Genomic DNA, 20,208 nt, shown 5'->3' with positions numbered 1-20,208 from the left:
TGCATTAAGACTGCACCCAGACTACGACCACAAGCATCACAATATACTTCAGATGACTTCTGCAAGTCCGACAAAGTCAAAACTGGTCCCGTAATCAATTTTTCTTTCAATGTCTGAAAGGCAGTCACCTCTGTGGGTCCCCACGAGAAAAGGACTCCTTTTTGTGTCAAGATATGCAAAGGGGAAGCAACCTCTGCAAACTTTCTAATAAACTGCATGTAGTACGAACACAATCCCAAGAAGCTTCTAACTTCATGGAAATTCTTAATTTTGAAATGGCCGAAGCCGAATACAATATTGATAGACTCGCCCTTAAGTTTTACATCGAGTACACTGGTTCTGCCCTTCTCTGTAGTCGAAGTCGCTTTCCTCGCCCGATAGTCGACCACGGCGTTTTTCTTGTGGTACCAAGGAATTCCCAAGAGGACATCACAACCTTCCAAAGGCATTATGTAGAAGTCCTCATGCCCCAAATATCCCTGACAATGCAACCGAAGTTTGCCAATGACAGGTGTAATGGCTACGTCCCTGCCGGGTGCCGCTAGAACTGCCTCTGCAAGTGGTCCCATCCGATTGGGAGTGATCTCAAGCCGCGCCGCCAATTCTGGCGAAATGAAGTTCACCTTGGCTCCTCCATCAAAGAAGATCAAGGCTTCTTGGTCTTTTACTTTGCCCCAAGCTCGGCAAAGTTCTGTACTCTCGTCCATCGTGCTAGGATCGGTACCCACGCAATCTGGAACCAGTCCTGTTTTCATCTTGCCTTTTCTTCCACGTCCCTCAGCTGCCCTCGAACTCTCAAGCCTTTCTTCGTCCTTGTCGTTCTGTTCTTTCTGTGCCTTTTTAGGGCACTTCGCGGAGATATGCCCAGTTTCCCTGCATCCAAAGCACTTTTCCTCCTTGATGTAGAGAGCTCTCTCTTGAGGAGTGAGCTTGGGTCGTGCATGATTTTCTTTCTTTTCTGGGTTACTCTTCCTCTTTCTACTTTCATTTTTCAAAGTCTGTTCTGTCCTTTATGTCATGATTTCATGTGTGGGGTAGGTCAAACTGCCTGAGTGAATGGCAAAACCCCGTTTCGCATGACTCATCAACTCCTGAATGGAAGTTGACTTTTGTTCTAAGCAGTGATCTCGGATCTCTGTAGGAAGACCCAAGGTAAACCGCTCAATCTGCTCTTTGAATGAGATCTTCTTAAATGGCTCTTTGAATGAGATCTTCTTAAATGAAGAGGCGGGTAGAAAAGAGCTCGAGAATCTCTCACAATAAGCGTCCACTGTATCCTTCTTGGTCATCCGAAGATGGTTCCAAGCAGTTCGTATGTCGTGTTCATACTCTTGAGTTAGCCAAGAAGAAATAAAAAGCCTTTTGAATTTCAACCATTTAACTGGTGTTGTCTTGTTTAATAGAAGCTGGAGCACCAAGTTCGAGCATTCCCCTTGAAGTAAGAGGGAGCTCTCCGAATCTTGGAGTGCTCTGAGTAACGCCCTCCTGAGAAAGCTATGTCAAACTTTTGTATAAAAGACAAAGCCTTCGAAGCATCTCTATAATTAAAAAATGTGTCAAATTTTATTGACTGTCCACCTTTTTTAAACTCTTGGACTTTCTTGCTTTTATCTTCTAGAAAGTCATACTAGTTGGCTTTATAAAAATTCTTCTTCTTTTGCGTAAAAGCTGATGTCGTTAGAGTCCGAACTATCTGAAGACGAGTCCTCTGTAGAACTGTCAACCACGGGGCGAGATTTAGGCTTCTTTGCCTTTTTCTTGCCCTTTCCGAAGCTTTGCGTTTTGCTTCTCTTTTTGCCTTTTCCGTCTTCTTCGCTCTAGTCAGAAGAGCTAGAAGAACTGTCAGAAGAAGAAGAAGAAGAAGAAGAAGAAACTCCTTCAAATCAAACACGTTTCTTCTGCTTTCTTGCCGATTCAAATGTAGATTGACGACCCAAATAACCTGGGAAGTCAGCGCCTTTCTTCTGCTTTTTGTCGTGCTTTTTAGCTTGTTCTGCGCGTCAGAAAGCTGAGCAATTTGAGCATCAACCACCTCTACTAATTCTTGCTCTGTGTACGTGCAAGGAGTAGGAGGTTTCTTGAGAGCCAGTTTGAGAGGTGGTTCTGTGGTCTATGAGTGCACCTCATTGAAAGAGGTCTGGCTCATATATTTTGCAAATTTCGGGTCCTTCGCAAAATTTAGCATCATCTTTGTTGCATTGCCGATCAATTGTCAACGCTCCATCTCTTCAATCTCCGCCTGAGTAGGCCGAGGCGGGCCGTACTCCTCGTGTGAATCTTCGTTGTGATCTCTTCCCGCATCTCCGGATGTAGAGGAAGTCGATTGATCTCTGTCTGAAGCCATAAGTGCCGCGTAAAAAGGATCGGATTTCTCATAGAAGAGAAATCGGCCGTGCTCTGATACCACTGTAACTGACTTGGACACTCCAAGTCGAGATTCTACCGCGACAACATAAGATTACACTTCAAACAGTTCACAGTTCACAATTCACAATAGATTCAACACTGGCCTGGCGGAGTTCCGTGCCTAGAGATGTTTGGCCCCAAAGATTGGCGCCCCTTTTGGTATTTCTTTTTGTATTAATCTGCAACTTCAAAGTACAATTGAGTAGTCGGGACTCACTCTCAGATTCTGCGTCCAGATGCTTTGAGAAGTGAGAGCCTAAAGACTCTTATAAAGGTTTTACAAGGGATGCTAAAAGCAGAGCCCCAAAAGCTTGGTAAATCAAAAGCTTTTAAAATAAAGCAAAAGAGTCTCTCTCTCTCTCTCTCTCTCTCTCTCTCTCTCTCTCTCTCTCTCATTTGCATAGCCAGAAAAAGCAATCCCCAAAATCTGCCAACGCAACTGTCGTAAAATCTGCCGTAAAAAGGGGGCGTCCGTACAGCTGGCTGGAATTCCGTGTTTTCCGGGGCTGTCGTACAGCCATGCCACGTCAGCATTTCAGCGGGTCATTTCCAGGGGCTGTCCATGTGGGGAGGGGGTGTGTATTCAGGGCAGCCACGTCACCAGTTTGTGACAGATGGAGATGTATGGAGAGGCCTCTAGTCTCTATGATCTCTCGAATGATTCGGGCTAAGGCCTCACTGCCACATGAGATTATTCGAGCTGAGCTAGCTGCCCCTCCTCGTGTGGTCGAGGCCCTTATTACATCAGTATCTTTCATGCATAATTTATGGGACCTCCCTAGAGATAGATATGCTCGGCCAGCCCTTGAGTCATCCCGACAGCTTGCGCTACAGGGAGACACAACATGCTCGTATGGACAGATGACATCATGGTTTCAGTCTCATGGCTTCAATATGGATAGACTGCCTCCGTTCCAATACTCCTTGGATGCATCCTCCCTATCTCTCACACGAACAGAGATCACTAGACTCATACGTCAGGATTTGATTCAACTAGATACCAGGAGCACATGGATACAGCCGATGCAGGAGCTGGGCACGAAGATGACTTTCTATAGAGAGCATCCTCTTCTAACAGAGGATGGATATGTGATCAGAGCGGCCTATATGGGCACTCATTTATCCTATGGGATATGATATGCTATTGGTCAGATGCGCACATCATTGCATCGGCTAGAGATTGAGACTGGCAGATTTAGGAGAGTTGCCAGTTGTATCATATAGAGCGAGAGACAAAGTTACGTCACATTTGTCATTGTCCGGTATACTATGAAATACGAGGCCGTTTTTATTGTCTATTCAGAGAGGGCTTTGGACCGTTGGCTAGAGTCATGAGATATCGGGATCAGAGATGCCTCCGGTTGTTTTTGCTACAGCTGCGCAGACACAGAAAGAGTTTCTTGAGGAGATCAGGTAGTGGGAGACATTCACAAAGGGAGATTATTGACTTCTTCAGAGCAGGGACTCAACAGCTAGATGAGCATGCTTCATAGCAGACTTCAGAGGCCACTTATACTAGAGGTATTATATTAGTTGACAGAGCCATTGAGCTCAGGAGAGCTAGACGGCCACGTCTACGAGGGCGACCACGACATCGACAGAGGCTCCATCAAAGGATCATGACTATTCTAGCACAGACATGGGAGATGCCCAGTAGGACTATTTACAGAGGCGGACATTGACGAAGCTTTTCAGTGACCGATGCAATACTTTCTTGGACAACGCCCAATGCTGGGTATCCTCGGGCGATTGATGATGATGATTTTAGTCTTTCACTTTACTTCATTTTTCTTTTTGTACCCACACATTGGATTAGATCCACCAAGATTATATCAGTTTGGTCTCATAGGTCATTTTGGCCTTCTGAAGACGTTTACTATAACATTCTTCCACACCTCTCCCATGGTGAGAGCTACAACAATATTCACAGCCGCCAGCGGACATATAGAGGTCGTCACTTCATATGTCTACCTTGGAGTCACATTCACGAGTTTGCCTGGTCCTTTCTCCATGAGACAGGCAGCTACAGACAGACTGACACGGGGGTACGCAGCTTGGCCATGTTAGAGCGGCGCTGTCACTAGGCACACTTTCAGGAGCCCCGTATGAAGGGGTGGCTATTTGACACATTAGTCACACCAGCTATGATGTATGAAACGACAGTTTGGGCCCCAGGCCTCACAGACACCCAGTGGAATGCGATCGAGAGGCCCCTGGTACGTATGATCTCGCGATTCTTTCGCGGGAAGCTGACACTTCCCCATGACATCATTAGAGCGGAGCTAGCGGCACCTCCCATGATAGTAGAGGCACTGTTCGAGACTATCTCCTTCATTCAGAGGATGAGAGAGCCCCAGCAGACAGACTTACACGTAGAGCATTTGAGGCAGCTATACAGATCTCAGAGACAGGGTATGACAGAGCTTGGTACACTCAGGTTAGAGCATGGTTTGACAAACAGGGTCTAGACATGGATAGACTACCACCCTTTCAGTATGACCCAGATTCACCCCACATCCGCCTCTCACGTAGTGAGAGGAACACTGTGCTCAGATAGGATCTATGGCAGCTGTACACCAGTCGGACATGGCTCACACCCGACCTGGCATCTAGACGGTCACATTACCGAGATCAGTTCCTGGACATACTAGCAGACGGGTTCATTCAGCGACCACGATACATGGATACTTACATGCCTCATAGCTCGAGAGTAGCTATTGGCCAGCTGAGGGTTTCCTCACATCGACTAGAGATTGAGATTGGCAGAGCATCATACACCCCCAGAGAGGAGCGGATATGCCGGGTATGCAGAGTAGAGCTAGAGGATGATGAGCACTTTGTATGCAGATGCAGAGCATATGATGACATCAGAGGCAGATATGAGGGTTTATTCACAGGGCAGCCTCCCTTAGAGAGATCATGGACTCCAGAGATAAACGCCAGCTGGGGCGATTCTTGAGTCCACGACAGCTCAGACAGGAGGGCGATAGACCAGCTCACTGACTTCTTCGTCTCACGACATCTACCAGCCCCCCCACCACCTGACACACATAGAGGAGCGACTCTTCAGGAGGCTGAGACCTCCAGAGCTAGGAGACTGCCCCGCGCTACAGGTTGCCTGGCCCTAGACTTAATCGACACCAGATTGCGGAGATTCAGACCCGTAATCGCCGAGCCACTGAGGAGAGACGAGCCCAGATGATGGCCGACCCCACTGCAGCCATCCGAGCAGCCCTGGCTCCAGCTCCACCCATGTACCACATCTTACACCCACCCATTAGCACAAGATGGAGCTAGTTTAGTCAGTCACCCAGATGCATATCATGCGTATACTACCCACTTGCATATAGGCTACCATAGTGATAGCGCTCCACACACTCACACTCTCATCATGGAGATTTGTATCAGCTTTATCAGTTAGTCAGTCAGTTTTTTCAGCACTTTTGTCTTTCCGATTGACGGAAGACACACCCATGTACATTGATTTGTCTCATAGGCTGATTTCGGCCTTCTAATAGACGTAAAAAATCTTTCTTTCTTTCTCTCTCTCTCTCTCTCTCTCTCTCTAGGCTTCCGGCCGATCGACTTTGAGAGCAAGTTGGTTTGTGATTGTGGGAGACGTGTATGGAGGAGAAGACGAGTTTGAGCTTGCAAGCCGCTTTGTAATTTCACAAGTTGGTGACATGGCGTGCTCAACTGGAAGGAACTAGCCGAGAGGGCAAGAAGATCTGAACCGAGCAAGTATGGCTGAGAGGATCATAGGGTTAGAGTTAAAAACTCTGACTCCTACTAACATATGAGCACTGGCCGACGGGCCTAAAACCATAGAAGATCAAGACCATCAAATTTGCATGGCAGATTGATTTCCGTAAAATGCGTTAAGACCTTGTTGACGTGGTAGCTATACGAAAGTTTCGCGTTTTGTGCTAGTAGCATGGTGACGTGGCAAGGTAGGACGGATGACAGTTTTTGCGCAAGACTTTTGGTCAGAGCTTTTGGATCAGATGCTTTTGGGGGTCTGCTTTTGGGGCATTCCTTGTAAGATTATAAGTGCCAGAGGGCCTCACGTCAAAGAGCATCTAGAGGCAGAGTCTCGAAGAGGAGGACCGCGTGATCTGTTTTTTTGGTAAAGTAATAATAAAGAAATACTGAAAGGGGCGTTAGCCAGTGTGTCTAGGGACAGAACTCGTCTGCTCCCTGTCGACTCTCCTCTTCTCTATTGAATTTCAGTTCAATTATTTGCAGTTTTTGTTCGTGTGTTGCTATTGATTTCTCGCTTGGAGTGTCCAAGCTTGTACAGTAGCTCATAACGATTCTTCTTCTACGGAGGATCCGATCCATTTTGTAGCACACATGGGTTCTTGCAAAGAACCTGAAAAAAACGACACCCCTCCGACCTTTGGTTTGCGGGGAGATAAGAAAAACTAAGTCCCAATGTGGGAACAGACGAAAGCAACGGATATTTTGTCACAAGTGATGATGTGGCGTGCCCAATGGAAAGAATTGGCCGAGAGGACAAGTGGATTGAACGTGAAAAGTGTGGCCGAGGGGCCTAAACGAAGGGGTTAGGGTTCTAAAATAGAAAATTAGCCTCTACCTGACTTATGGAGCACCAATCGAGGGGCCTAAAACCCAAAATATCAAAAGCTTGACATTGGGGGCTGATTTTTGTAAATTGCACTGACTGATGACGTGGTAGGTTTTATGGATTTTGGCGATTTGTGTTGGTTGTTTTGGGCAGCTTTCCGCGCGAGCTTTTGATAGAAGAGGATCAAGTGATCTGATGCTTTCGGGGCTCTGCTTTTGGGCATCCCTCATACATTTATAAGTGCCCAGAGGGCCATTTCTTAGAGAGCGTTTGGACACAGAGTCTCGGAAAGAGTTGGACCCTCGGGGAGTTGTAACATTGGAAGCAATAATAAAGAAATACTGAAAAGGGTGCCAGTCTTGGGGCTAGTGCATCTTGGCTCGGAACTCCGCCGCTTTGTGTCGACTCTCCTCTCCTCCTCTCTCTCTAGTCAAGTTCAGTTATTTGCAGATTTTTTTTGTTTGTTGCTAATGATTTCTCGCTTGGATTGTCCAAGCCTAGTAACAATGGTATCAGAGCTCAGAATGACTCTTCTTCTACGGAGGATCAGATCTTTTTAGCAACACATGGGTTCTCGTGGAGAATCTGACAAAGATGACATCCCTTCGAACTTTGGTCTACGAGAGATGAAGAAAAGATGAGTCTCAGCTTGGGAACAAAAGAAACCAACGGAGATCTTGGCAAATTTTCGGCGGGAAATCTTGATAGAGAGGAGTACAAACGTCAATTGCAGGTTTACATGCGCGTGAGATCCTAAATACGTGAATCACTTTAAGAATAACCTGCTTGATCAGATTCACTCGAGATGGCGAGAGGCCGTTGATTCTCCTCTCAAGACAGTAATGAAGCCAGAAAAGAAGCTGAGTGCAAAAAAGTAGAAACTGTACTTGCAGGCATAAAAAAGGGTCAAAACCCTAAAAAAATTACAGCAAGCTGTAATTCTCTGTTTTGGGTTCCATTTTGCGTGTCGAACGCACCTGTAGGTAGCCTCGAGTTCCTGCACATGTAAGGCTACTTGCCCTTTGATTTAGACAAGATTTTTCCCGAAGCTCGTGGGACCTTTAGGCATCAGAAAGGGTCAAAACCCTAAACCTGCAAAAAATTACATCAAGCTTTAATTCTCTGTTTTGGGCTCCATTTTGCGTGCCGAACGCACCTATAGGTAGTCCTTGAGTTCCTTCACATGTAGGGCTACTTGCCCGTTGATTTAGACGAGGTTTTTCGCGAGAAATCTCTCTAAATCAACATGTGCGTGCTTGGGATTAGCAATTAGCTAATCCGGTATATGTCCAAGAGGCTCTTGCCTCGGCAATCACCCGTAAATCCACAGAATTGTACTCACAAATGAGTTGTAAGGTGCAGCGGAAGTGAATGTTGAACTTTGCTCAAGATGAGTGCTCTGAACTGTGCTCAAGGGTTCCTTTTACTTATGGAAGGGAGAGCCTTCCGTTCCTTTAGTGAGAGAGTGCAATGAACACAAACAAAGTGGTGAACACTGTGAATGAAGATGTTGAGACTGAGAGATAGAGAGAGAAGAGAATACGACACCAGAATGTTGTCAAACCCTCCTTAGAAGGCCCCACTCTCTATGGCGAGAGCGGTCTACTATTGATTGCACAAATCTCTACAATGCTTTGGACTTGCCGATGATGTCGACGACGATGAGGACAACAACGAGACGGGCTGAAATCTGAGAACGTTAAGAGCTGAAATCTACAAATCTTGTATCTGTTGAATTCTGACTCTATGTCGGGGGCGATGTCGATGACGGCAATGCAACGATGACGTGCTGAAAACGTAGATGCTGAAATCTGTGTTTTCTGGGCTGAAACTTTAAACCTTGATGAATATCACCGTGCGGCGAGGATCTACTGCGGAAGGTGAGATCTATTATTGCAGTAGAACCCCCGAACCTCAAACGCCGAGTCTAGGGCTGATTCCGTCGCGAAGATCTGCAAAAACACTGAGGTGTCAGGCTGATGCAGAAACGCTAGGGCTGATTTTTGGTCTTCTGCAAAAACGCTAGTGGTTCTGTGGTCCTGTTGTCGCCGGTTGTCCTGCAAATGCAAAACGCTAGGCTGATCTGTTGTTCTGCTGTCGTCGGGAATCTGCAAGTGCAAAAACGTTGGTTGATCTTGTTGATGGCTGAAAAACGTTGAGTCTTCCTGCCTGTGGGGAGTCTTGTTGAGAAGGTGCCTGCTGAACCTTGGTTCCTGTTGCCTCTTTTGCCTGAAAGTGCTAGCGCTAGGTTTCTATTTATACAACTCAACAAAATTGCCATATCTACTTTCCAACAAAAGTCACTTAAAAATAATGAGTGAAAAATGTCAAAATTAGGGAAAATAGGTCTATGTACTATAAAAATGCTCCTAATGGGTTCTGATGGAAACCTGATGATCATGCTATGCGCAACCAGAGGATATGCATCTATTCTAAGTGTCTGGACATGCGCGGTCTGCGAACAGACTCATAAAAGTGCCAGATCACCTCCTATTCTAGACTGACTTGACTGAACCGAACCCTGGTCATGCTGTAGCTTGTCCACGGACACACAGGGTTGGATGTGTCATGTGACATGAGTAGCCCTTGAGTTGGGCATCATAATTTTGTATTCAAAAGAGTGGAGAGGTACACGAGATCAAAATCATCGGGCTACATAAGACAGAAGAGAAGGCAAGCTTTTCAATAAAGCTTTGAACTTGCACCCACTACTCACACACACATTGCAATCAATGTGTAAAATCAGCTTCCTCCCTTGTTGAGATCGATTTTGGGCACCCCTTCTAGCATGAGGTGTCTTGTAGAATGCCCACAGGCTGCCAAGTGTCCACTTTGCCCTTTTGGTTTAAATTCCTAGTACCCATAAGAACTCTCGACGAGGGGCCTAAATGACTTTAATTGATTCTAGCCACCTTTTACTAATCAGATTTCAGTGCTGGTCGGCCCAATCATCCCCTTCACTTTTGCGGGTGAAATGATGGCCATTTTACACTGGCCATGCAATGTCCGGCCATTTGTGACTTCAAAAAGAGGGTCTTAAAAATTAAATAAAAATCGAGGGAAAGAAACCAACAAATAAAGTTGGTGGTTGTCACAGCCTTGTGACATACCACCCTCTTAAAATCGCAAATGTCCTCAATTGCATGCATGATATACATGCCACATATAATTTAGTGTGATTAGCACCCTTTTATCATTGCATGTATCCGCAAAAAAGATAATAAAACATAGATACAAATGACTTAATGAAATTTCATACTTTTGCCATTTCTGTCTATCAGAGAAGTGAGCATTATACCTTTTAACACTTGTCAAACAATGTACACTTTTATTGCACTGAATCCGTATGTACGGGTGATATGCTAGCTCGAGTATCACCCCTCTTTTGAGCAAGTTGAGTTGGGGCATACGTGGGTCGTAAACCAAAGGCTTCAAGGTAAGCGAGAAATCAATAGCAACACACGAAGAGAAACTTCAAAATCATTGATCTTTAATATATATATATATATAGAGAGAGAGAGAGAGAGAGAGAGAGAGAGAGAGAGAGAGAGAGAGAGAGAGAGAGAGAGAGAGAGAGAGAGAGAGAGAGAGAGAGAGAGAGAGAGAGAGAGAGAGAGAGAGAGAGAGAGAGAGAGAGAGAGAGAGAGAGTCGACACGGCACGGTGGAGCATTGGTTGCAAAGCCTGGCACCCCTTTTGGTATTTCTTTATTATTGATTACATCAAGGTAAACTTCCGAGGGTCCTCTGCTCTCAAACTCTGCGTCCAGATGCTCTGTAGAGTGAGAGGCCCAAGGGCTCTTTTAAACTTACAAGGGATGCCCAAAAGCAGAGCCCCAAAAGCAATCAGTCCAAAAGCTCTAACCCCTCTGGTCCCGAAAAGCTAGCGTTGGAATCTACAAAAGCTACCAGCATAATTTGGAAATTTGTACAGCTTGCCACGTTAGCGCAGCATCGCGATTATCAGAATTCCGTACAGTTTGCCAGGTCAGTTGTCCGTGCAGCCTTGCTATGTCAGCAGCCAACGTGTTTTACGGGTGTGTTCTCCAGAGTTCAAGCTTCTCTCTTTAGGGTTTCGCGGCCCACGGTGGGTGCTTCATACGTTCTTCAAGTTAGTCCGTTCAGTTTCTCTTGTCCACTTGGCCATTTCTCTTCCAGTTGGTCATGCCACGTCATCAATTTGTGACATCCCCGCCTCTTGAAAGAGGCGTAATCGCCCTCGATTACGCCTGCAAAACAACCAAAGGACAGAAACTTTCTTCAGTAGACACTTACTCTATGTACTCATACACCAGACTCCCTCAATCCAACACTTCTACAAAGACATAAGTCACTGATCAATCACATTTCTGTCGAGGTTCAAAGACAAATCCTGATCATTGTAACCATTTAGCAATCACATGCATACCATACCGATCTTTTCACGGATGTCTTGATCTACTAAATCTTGTTACTATCAGATTCATATTATTTCACATTTCAATAAAGCAAAGCATGCCCATGACTATCCCCACAAGACGGTACATCCACATAGCATGCAGTTCACAAGTCAAACACTAAGTTCGCACAAAACACTTGTGTTTCAATCATTTTTTTTCCCGAGAAAAAGATCCTTCTATTAGTTACTGAAACTGCCCATAGGGCTACAACCACCTCTTCAAGAGAGGCCTACAACAACCATGGTGGGAGACTCTCCCAATGAAAAAACCAGCATATGTACAATGGGGCTAAATCAAGAAATGGGGGGAGGGAAAAGCCACACAGAACTGTACTCGCAGAAAGAGCTGGACAAAGCTCTCGACAAGAAGATGAACTAGATAATGAAAGGCTTTTTTGCACTTGTTTGTCCTTTCAGCTTTCCTCTGACCTGAGCGGAATTAGAGTGACAGTGGTAGCAGGATTTCTTAAAGATAATGCTATGCAATGGTGGAGTTCAATCGCGACACAACCGCATGCTCCAAGGACTTGGCAAGCTTTGGAGACAGTTTTTGCACGTAGTTACATGACTTCGATGTTTGAAGTCCGGATTTTGGCAGAGTGGGCAACTTGAAAATGCTTGCCACCGAAACCATGGACGACTATAACCAAAGGTTTCTCGACGTGTACCTTCCGGTGTCCTTCTTTCAGTTCATTTCCTTGGAGGACTAGTGCGAGCGCTACACCATTGGACTACCATCACCATTGCAAGAATATTGTCTCTCCAAGCAAGTCTCTACCATGCAAGAGCTTATGGACCATGCCGCCGTCGGCTACAAGCTCATGAAAAGAAAGTTGGAGTTTACCATAGAAGAACCTCCGGCCACTAACCAGAACTCCGAGCAACAACGAACAAATCCTTGGGAATCCCGTGAAAACCAGCCTCAACGGCTTCGGCTGACAGACCATGAACGAGACTCTTTGTTACAAGAAGGCCGATGCTTCGAATGTTTCCAAACAGGGCATGTGTTCAATACATGTACTGAGCGAGCCTCAACGTCCCCAGTGCAACCTTCTGCTCCCACGTCAGACAGATCCCCGGGGCCACCTCCGACCAAGAGGGCTAGACCTGCTATTGGACTAGTATCCGATATTTATGGTATACACCTCAAGAGTTTTAATGAATTATGCAGAGCCCTTGGAAAATTTTTAAGCTAACTTGAATTGTTCTGCAGATATGCTATAATCGCGGACGATTACTTTCTTTCAAGAAGGGGGGATGTCACAAATTGCTGCTATGTGTCAAGCCTTGAAGAATGGAGCCAACTTGCAGATGCCGGCCGAGGGGCCTAAACCCTAAGAAGAACAAGCAACAGAAGAAGAAGAAGTCCTACCAACTTATCGGACCTCGTCCGATGGGGCCCCAAGTGACATAAAAAATTAAAATAAAGTAGGACCTGCAGCTGATGACGTGGCAATTTTTGAAAATCGCGCGAACAGTGCTGATGTGGCAGGCTGTACGGATTTCTGCGTTTTGCGTTAGCAGTTGTGCGGAATTCTGTGATTTATGCTGGTAGCTTTTTGACATTGCTTTTGGACCAGAAGCTTTTGAGTTTTGAAGGCTTTTCATGTAAACTGCTTTTGGGGCCTAGGGTCTTTAAATATGAGGCCATGGGCTCATTCTTTGGCATGCTTTCTGGAGAAGGTGCAGAGTCTCGAGTACCGGCTTGTACTGTGTTGAAGCAATATAAAGAAATACCGAAAGGGGTGCCAAGGTTTGGGGCCAATACTCTCTGGGGTGGGATTCCGCCACTTCGTGTCGCGTGTCGTCTCTCTCTCTCTCTCTCTCTCTCTCTCTCAGCTCGGTTGTTATTGAAGTGCTAAAAGTCTGTTCAGTCTGTTCTTTTCTATTGGCATGTGGTGCCCATCTTGTGACACTTCGTGTCCGGGAAAGCAGAGTTGTTCTGCAAGAAGGGACTTTGGTAACAAAGTTGGAAAAGAGTTGCAGGGATGCCATGCCCTGAGTGTGGAAGGTGAGATCCAGAGGCGAGAACCTTGGTTCTTGAGGACTTGGAATAAGGAACGGAAGTTCCTTGGAATAGGGTTTTGCCCTAGGAATAGGAAGCCTTGGCTTCCGGGAACCATCAAGTCTTATTCTAGAACGAATGTGGTAATACGTTCGGTTCAAGTGCTTGTATAGACTTCTCCTCAGTAATAAAGATACTATTACCGGGGCGGGGGGGGGGGGGGGGACCCTACTTATCTTCTGGTCCCTAGTACTGTGTCGATCTTCTCACTCTCCATCTCTCTCGCTTTCCCTATTTCTCTCTATACCCTCTGGCTTCTATTTATCAGAGTAAATTCTATATTGCTATGCGCTCCCGTTTGTGATGGGCCAATTGTGGGTTCTTCCAACCTCTCAATGCAAAATTTAGCCCTCATTTTTGTATTTTACTCTGTATCATGTCTGAGTCTCCCAGTGTCCCCTTACCGTTTGTAGGAATGTGTTTGTAGCCTTTTGAGTGTTTGGTCAACTAATAGTCGAATCCTCAAAATAAAAAAGGGCATATATTCAAGGTTAACTCATGCTGTTATACTTGCTGAATGCCATTTCATAATTTCACTACATGTTGATATCATACTTGATTTCAAGGTGAGCTGCTTTATTCTGCCTTGAACTGGTAATTTCTTACCCTCTATACTGCATTTTGGACAGGATGTGGATTATGATGCTACAATGGCAATCAAGCTTTCGATTGCAAAAAAGGTCTTCAAGCTGGAGAAGGACGAGGTTCTCAATTCTTCTGATTACAGAAGGTTCTTTCAAGAAAATGAGGTATTTTTGGTTTCCACTTTCTTAGAAGAAGGTTCAGCCATGCGATCGAATTTCTGAAGTCACATTTTATGTAATTATTACAGGATTGGCTAAAACCATATGCGGCTTTTTGTTATCTTAGAGATTTTTTTGGTACATCTGACCATTCTCAGTGGGGTGTTTACTCGAAGTTTTCTCAAGAAAAGGTGCTGTAGTTTTAACTTTACTCTTTGCAACTGCCCTCCCCTTCCCCGCGCTTTTTCCCCCTTATAATGTTTTTTTTATTGCTGAAGCTGCAATTATGCTTCCTATTTTCAGCTGAACAAGCTGGTGGGACCAACCACTGACCATTATGGCTCGATCGCTTTCAATTACTATTTACAATATCATTTAAACCTACAGGTATGCCAGAATGCTAGATCCTGTGAAGTTTCTAAAACAGAATTTGTCATAGCTATAGAGTGTCTTGCACTGCCAGGTCTCTCTCCTGCACTTACTCTAATAGAATGAGATACAATCTACCGTTTCCAATTGGTCTAGCTGTATGCTTAGTTGTATGTGACTCCATATTGTTGTCCTTGGTGATTATTCTTTATCCTAGGGCTAGCATATTCAGTTCTCATCGGAAATTTAATTTTGGAGTAGACATAAATACATGTTTTACTGAGACCCTTGCATGAATGCAGTTATTTGAGGCAGCTAATTATGCCAGATCAAATGGAGTAGTCCTTAAAGGAGATCTCCCTATTGGGGTTGATCGCAACAGTGTGGATACATGGATGTATCCCACACTCTTTCGAATGAATACGTCAACAGGTGCACCACCAGATTACTTCGACAAGAATGGGCAAAATTGGGGGTTTCCTACCTACAATTGGGAGGAAATGTCCAAGGACAACTATGGTTGGTGGCGAGCACGGCTGACACAGGTGCACTTTTGTATTTAAAGATTTTTGCAGTACCCTTATGCTGTCAGAAGATACTTACATTTTTTATTGCCTTAACATTTATCCTACAGATGGCAAAGTATTTTAGTGCTTACAGAATAGATCATGTACTGGGTTTTTTTCGAATATGGGAATTACCAGACCATGCTGCCACGGGTCTCATGGGCAAATTTAGACCTTCGATTCCTCTTAGTCAGGTTTTCCTCACACATCTACTTGCTCGTTAACAAACTCGGCCGTTTACTGGGTTTACATGAGTTTTTGTAGTCTTAATGTTGGTGCAACATTGTCCACAGGAGGAGCTTGAAAGAGATGGTATCTGGGACTTCGACAGGTTAAGCAAACCTTATATACGCTATCATATATTACAGGTCAGGATAAGGGATTTCTGTGTGAATTTCATTGATACAAATTAGGTGGCTCCTACTTAGTATCCATGTGCATAAGTTGCCTCGTTGAAGAATGTTTTCACATTTAAGGTATATTTTACAGGAGAAATTTGGAGAAAGCTGCAATGAGGTGACTGACAGATTTCTCAACGAATATGAGCATCTATTTTACGAGGTAGTTTCTCGTCCTACTATGTGTATATAACAAGCACAGATGCAGTTTCAGCTTTTATGTTGATTGCTGGCTGCGAACAAGAGTGTTTTTATCAGGTTTTGGCTTTCTATACAGAAGGGTGGATAGGAAGGCTAAACAGAATGTTGTTATGCTCATTAAAGACTATTTTTTACAGTTTAAAGAGGAATTCAACACAGAAAAGAAGTTAGTCAAAGCCTTAGAGTCGATGGAGGGAGCATACCCTTCTATGAAGAATAGATTAATTGATCTACTTCAGGTACACTTTTTACTTTAGGACCCTTTACAGGAATTTTGTTTTGCCAGCTGGCATCTCATGCAACATGTTCTTTTTGTCAGGAAGTAGTTTTGATACGAGACCCCGAGGACTCAAAGAAGTTCTATCCTCGGTTCAACCTTGATCAAACAGCTAGTTTTCGTGAGCTGGATGAGGGCAGGTATGATATATATTCTTTGTTAAATACATGCTTTGCAAACCTATTTGAGAGATGACATATGTTGCTTGCTTTCGGCTAGTAAAACAAACCCGTTTGTCTTTGCAGCCAGCACGTGCTTCGCGGTCTCTATCATGATTATTACTTCCAGCGGCAGGAAGGGCTGTGGCAGGAAAATGCCATGAAAACTTTACCTGCGTTGCTAAACTCATCAAACATGTTTGCTTGTGGAGAGGATCTTGGCCTTATTCCTGCATGTGTACAGCCTGTGAGTGGGTCCTGTGATTTCTTCCATGTAGTAGTGAGATGGGTTTTGTTCCAATCAGGAGGCTTTTGAGTAATGGAGATAGTGAAGCACTTTCTCTAACATTGAGCGTTTGGACACACATTGTAGCACAACTCTCTAACTGCTTTGATGTGCCACTGGCAGGTATTGCATGATCTCGGTTTAGTTGGTCTGAGGATTCAAAGAATGCCTAGTACGCCTGGGATAGAGTTTGCTTTGCCAGCTGACTATGAATACGCAACGGTCAGTGCATTGGAAGGCCAAAAGTTGGGTTTGGTGAGCAAAAGTTGGGTCGGTCGCACAGCTGTAGAGGTTCTGAATTGGCTGTTTTGCAGGTTTGTGCCCCTTCATGCCATGATAGTTCTACTCTGCGAGCTTGGTGGGAAGAGGATGAGACTCGACGGACAAGATTTTACCAGAATGTACTCTTTTATGGTGAGCAGCCACCAGCTAAATGTGAAACGTTTGTCGTGCGTGCTATTCTGCAGCAGCATATGGAAGCACCTTCAATGTGGGCTATCTTCCCTATACAGGTAAAGTCTGATTGCATGTTTAGAAAAGGTATGTCGTTGAACCATGCTCACCTAAGGTGTCGGTACTTTGTGGGATTCCAGGATATTTTAGCTCTGAAGGAGGTCTATGCCCAGCGGCCTGCCAAGGAAGAGGCCATCAATGATCCTACCAATCCAAAGCACTACTGGCGATTCAGTACGTGGACACATGATATTGGGTTTTCTTGTTTAGTGAAGTGGACACATAATTATGGGATTGATCATTTGGAAGCAGCTATTATATCCCTAATCTGGTTTTGAAGCCCTTTTGATGGTTTGTAGGATTACATGTTACATTGGAGACTCTTCTTGATGATATGGAGCTTCTAAGTGAGGTCACTGAGCTGGTGGAGATTGGTGGCCGGTGCACACCATCAAGGTCGGACATAACTTTGAGGGTGGAAAATGGGAACCACCACAGTGGTGGAGAAGAAGCAGAGTTCGTGAAGAATCGGCTCAGCAATGGACACAAACCGGGTGCTATAAAGGATTTGGAACCTTCAAAAACCATAAATGGGCAGCATCACACAAAACCTCCAATTTTCATGGACAATGAAAATGGGCTAGAGTTCAATCCAAACAAGTGCCGGACATAAGAGTACTAACAAGTGGCACACATGATTACTAAACTTGTACAAACTGAAGTTTAAAGCTAACAAAAAAGTTAAGTGGGTGAAGAGAGACCAGGAGAAACGACACCATTTGTATTGGCACCGAGGACCGCATCATACCTCCCGAGTATAAAAAGGAGTCCAAGGACAAGTCAAGTGACATCCTTGGATGTCTATACTTTTGAGCTGGTCCTCTAGTAATGAGTTTAGTGGCTGCTGATGCATTACATCCTGTATATGGTCTTGTTGTATTATCGGAGATTCATGACGTCATAATCGTGAGTGGTAACAGTTCTGGCTACCTTTCCGGCTACCTTGTCATGGAAGATGAGCAATTCATATCAATGCAATTAGGACACTCTTTTGTAAATTCACTCATCTTGGAGTGCACACTAATGCTTTTGTCTTGTGAAAAGTGAAGTGCACACTACCGCTTTTGTCATGTGGAAACACATTAAAGGGCCTCAGGTTACATGGCAGATTTGCTCTTCTTCCATGCTGCTCAAGCTCTTGAGGCCTATAGAGTAGATTGGTCTTCAACTTTTTTTTGCAAACCATCAACTTTCTATCAATACTCGCTAATGTCTCTTGAATGCCCATGTCGTAGGTTTTTTCTCTTTAGGCACTGAAAGAGGGGGTGGGTGTATGTTGAGGAGATTTCAGCTTGTGTACAATGGAGAACCTTTGTGATGATCTTAGGAACATTTTCTAATATTTGACTTGTCATTGGGGGCCATTTGCTTCATCTTACGTTATACTATCATTTTTATAAATAGAAGGAAGAGTTGCCAGATGGAAAGCAAGATGGGTGCTTTCCATCGTCACAGCCTCTTCATCCCCCCCTCGTAGTGTGGTTGCTCTGTTGATGATGAAAACAACTTTCCATCTAGTCTCTCTCTCTCTCTCTCTCTCTCTCTCTCTCTCTCTGTGTGAGAGGAGGCATTTGCAGTACGTGCAGAGAAACTCGATATGTTTGCGGATGGACCAACTAGTTGATGTCGGTGATGATAGCATTTATGAAACCTCGCCTAAGTCAGAAGCGACATTTAGGCGGAGGTTTCGAGAGAGCACACTTTTGTCGGGTTCTGTGAGTAGAGAAACTTTCTAGAGTCAATGTTGACTTAACGTATGAGAAGGTACGGGTGATGATTAAGGCGGAGTTGAGCCTCTTGAGGGGTGACATTGTAAAAGAGATTATGCAAATGCGGAAACCTTCAAAAAAGCTATGTATACAGATATGAGGAATAAATTGTACAAAGAGATGCATGCGTAGTAAGCCTGATGAGATGTACACATCATTGAAGGCCGAAATGTAGACGATTGTGAGGACAGAAGTGAATGTAATGGAATGTATGATGCACAAAAGATTAGTGGATTCAAGTAGAAGTGAATGTAATGGAATGTATGATGCAGAAAAGATGGCATCCTTGAATCTTGTAAATTAGAATTGGAAGAAGCATGAATGAAAAGAATGCATTGATCGAAGCACTTAAAGGAGACCTTGCAGCTTGCAAAAATACCCCCGCAAATGGGGTAGAAAATAAAGCTTCAATGCTCAAGGAGTACGAAAGCATTAAGGAGCATGTGAAAACTCTATGTGAAGAGGAAGTGTAAAAGGTACGAACAACCTCTTCATGGACGAAGCACCTATTCAAAACACAAGAGAACGTCGATAAAGATGAAAATTGCATCGAGAACGCAAAGAAAAGGGAGAAAGGGAAAATTGCTTTCTTCAGGGGAGGAAGAGCACCACATGATGGTGCGAGACCTATGGGATCAACCTTAAATTGGTAACATGGAATTGTAACGGATCAATGAAGCTAGATGTAGACGCATTTACGGGTAGCTTTAAGGGAAGAGACATTATTTTTTACTCGAAAACGCATCAGACTCCTGGCGGCACATTACCTAAAGTGACGGGATACCATTGGGAGACTACTTGCAGGCAGGAAGTGAGATCAACGCATAGAGGACCGGGGTCAGGACGTGTGGCAGTCCTATTGAGGGAGGAGCTACAACCCCTCATTCGTATTGTTCGGAGGGATGGGGTCAGAGTGTGAGTGGAGACACGGAGGCCACTCTACATTGCAATATGCTATTTTGCCCCCAGCACATCTCATTATGCATCGCCCAAGGGGTCTACATGATATTGGATGAGGACATATAGGAGTTCTCTAGGGATGGAGATGTCATTCTTTTGGGTGATATGGGATTGGCCAGGTGTTCGGCAGGACGAAGAGCACACTGGATATGGGGGATATTTGACAGATTTGGGGACTGCACATGGACTCGCCATCTTGAATGGTCTCCAGAGATTTCTAGCGTCGAGTGGGTTGACTTGTTTTCCTCATAGACCTGGGGCCAGCACAATGGATTATGTTTTGGCTCAGCCCAGTTTTATACCCTCTATTCAGGACTTTAGAGTCGGGCCAGGCCTATTGGGGGTAACAATAGATCATGCTCTCCTCGCATTTACCATCTCATTCCAGTTCAGCATAGCTCGACTAACACAGACACCTACACATACCCGATACACTTTTACTTCAAAGACTGATTCTATCTACATAGATTGTA

The 20,208-nt window shown here is 44.7% G+C and overlaps 1 protein-coding gene and 1 pseudogene across 1 annotated transcript in view; both read left to right on the top strand.

Moving 5' to 3' along the window:
* The window catches only part of DPE2 (disproportionating enzyme 2), a 40,033-nt gene extending 22,086 nt beyond the window's left edge, over nt 1–17,947 (top strand). Inside the window, exons 9-22 of the mRNA XM_086522062.1 lie at nt 14,125–14,244; nt 14,328–14,429; nt 14,542–14,625; nt 14,910–15,152; nt 15,242–15,367; nt 15,467–15,541; nt 15,663–15,734; nt 15,910–16,011; nt 16,092–16,189; nt 16,295–16,454; nt 16,617–16,715; nt 16,808–17,005; nt 17,087–17,180; nt 17,306–17,947. Coding sequence (XP_086378188.1) covers nt 14,125–14,244; nt 14,328–14,429; nt 14,542–14,625; nt 14,910–15,152; nt 15,242–15,367; nt 15,467–15,541; nt 15,663–15,734; nt 15,910–16,011; nt 16,092–16,189; nt 16,295–16,454; nt 16,617–16,715; nt 16,808–17,005; nt 17,087–17,180; nt 17,306–17,619 — 1,887 coding nt within the window. The 3' untranslated portion in view covers nt 17,620–17,947. The remainder of the gene's footprint in view (nt 1–14,124; nt 14,245–14,327; nt 14,430–14,541; nt 14,626–14,909; nt 15,153–15,241; nt 15,368–15,466; nt 15,542–15,662; nt 15,735–15,909; nt 16,012–16,091; nt 16,190–16,294; nt 16,455–16,616; nt 16,716–16,807; nt 17,006–17,086; nt 17,181–17,305) is intronic.
* Nucleotides 3,863–5,389, top strand: LOC147449700 (uncharacterized; annotated as a pseudogene).
* Nucleotides 17,948–20,208: the final 2,261 nt, after the last annotated feature.

This window comes from Adiantum capillus-veneris, chromosome 10 (assembly GCF_014529385.1).
Source record: "Adiantum capillus-veneris isolate H3 chromosome 10, ASM1452938v2, whole genome shotgun sequence".
Lineage (NCBI taxonomy): Eukaryota > Viridiplantae > Streptophyta > Polypodiopsida > Polypodiales > Pteridaceae > Adiantum > Adiantum capillus-veneris.
Note: the sequence above shows the minus strand (reverse complement) of the source record. Positions and strands in the feature narration are given on the sequence as shown.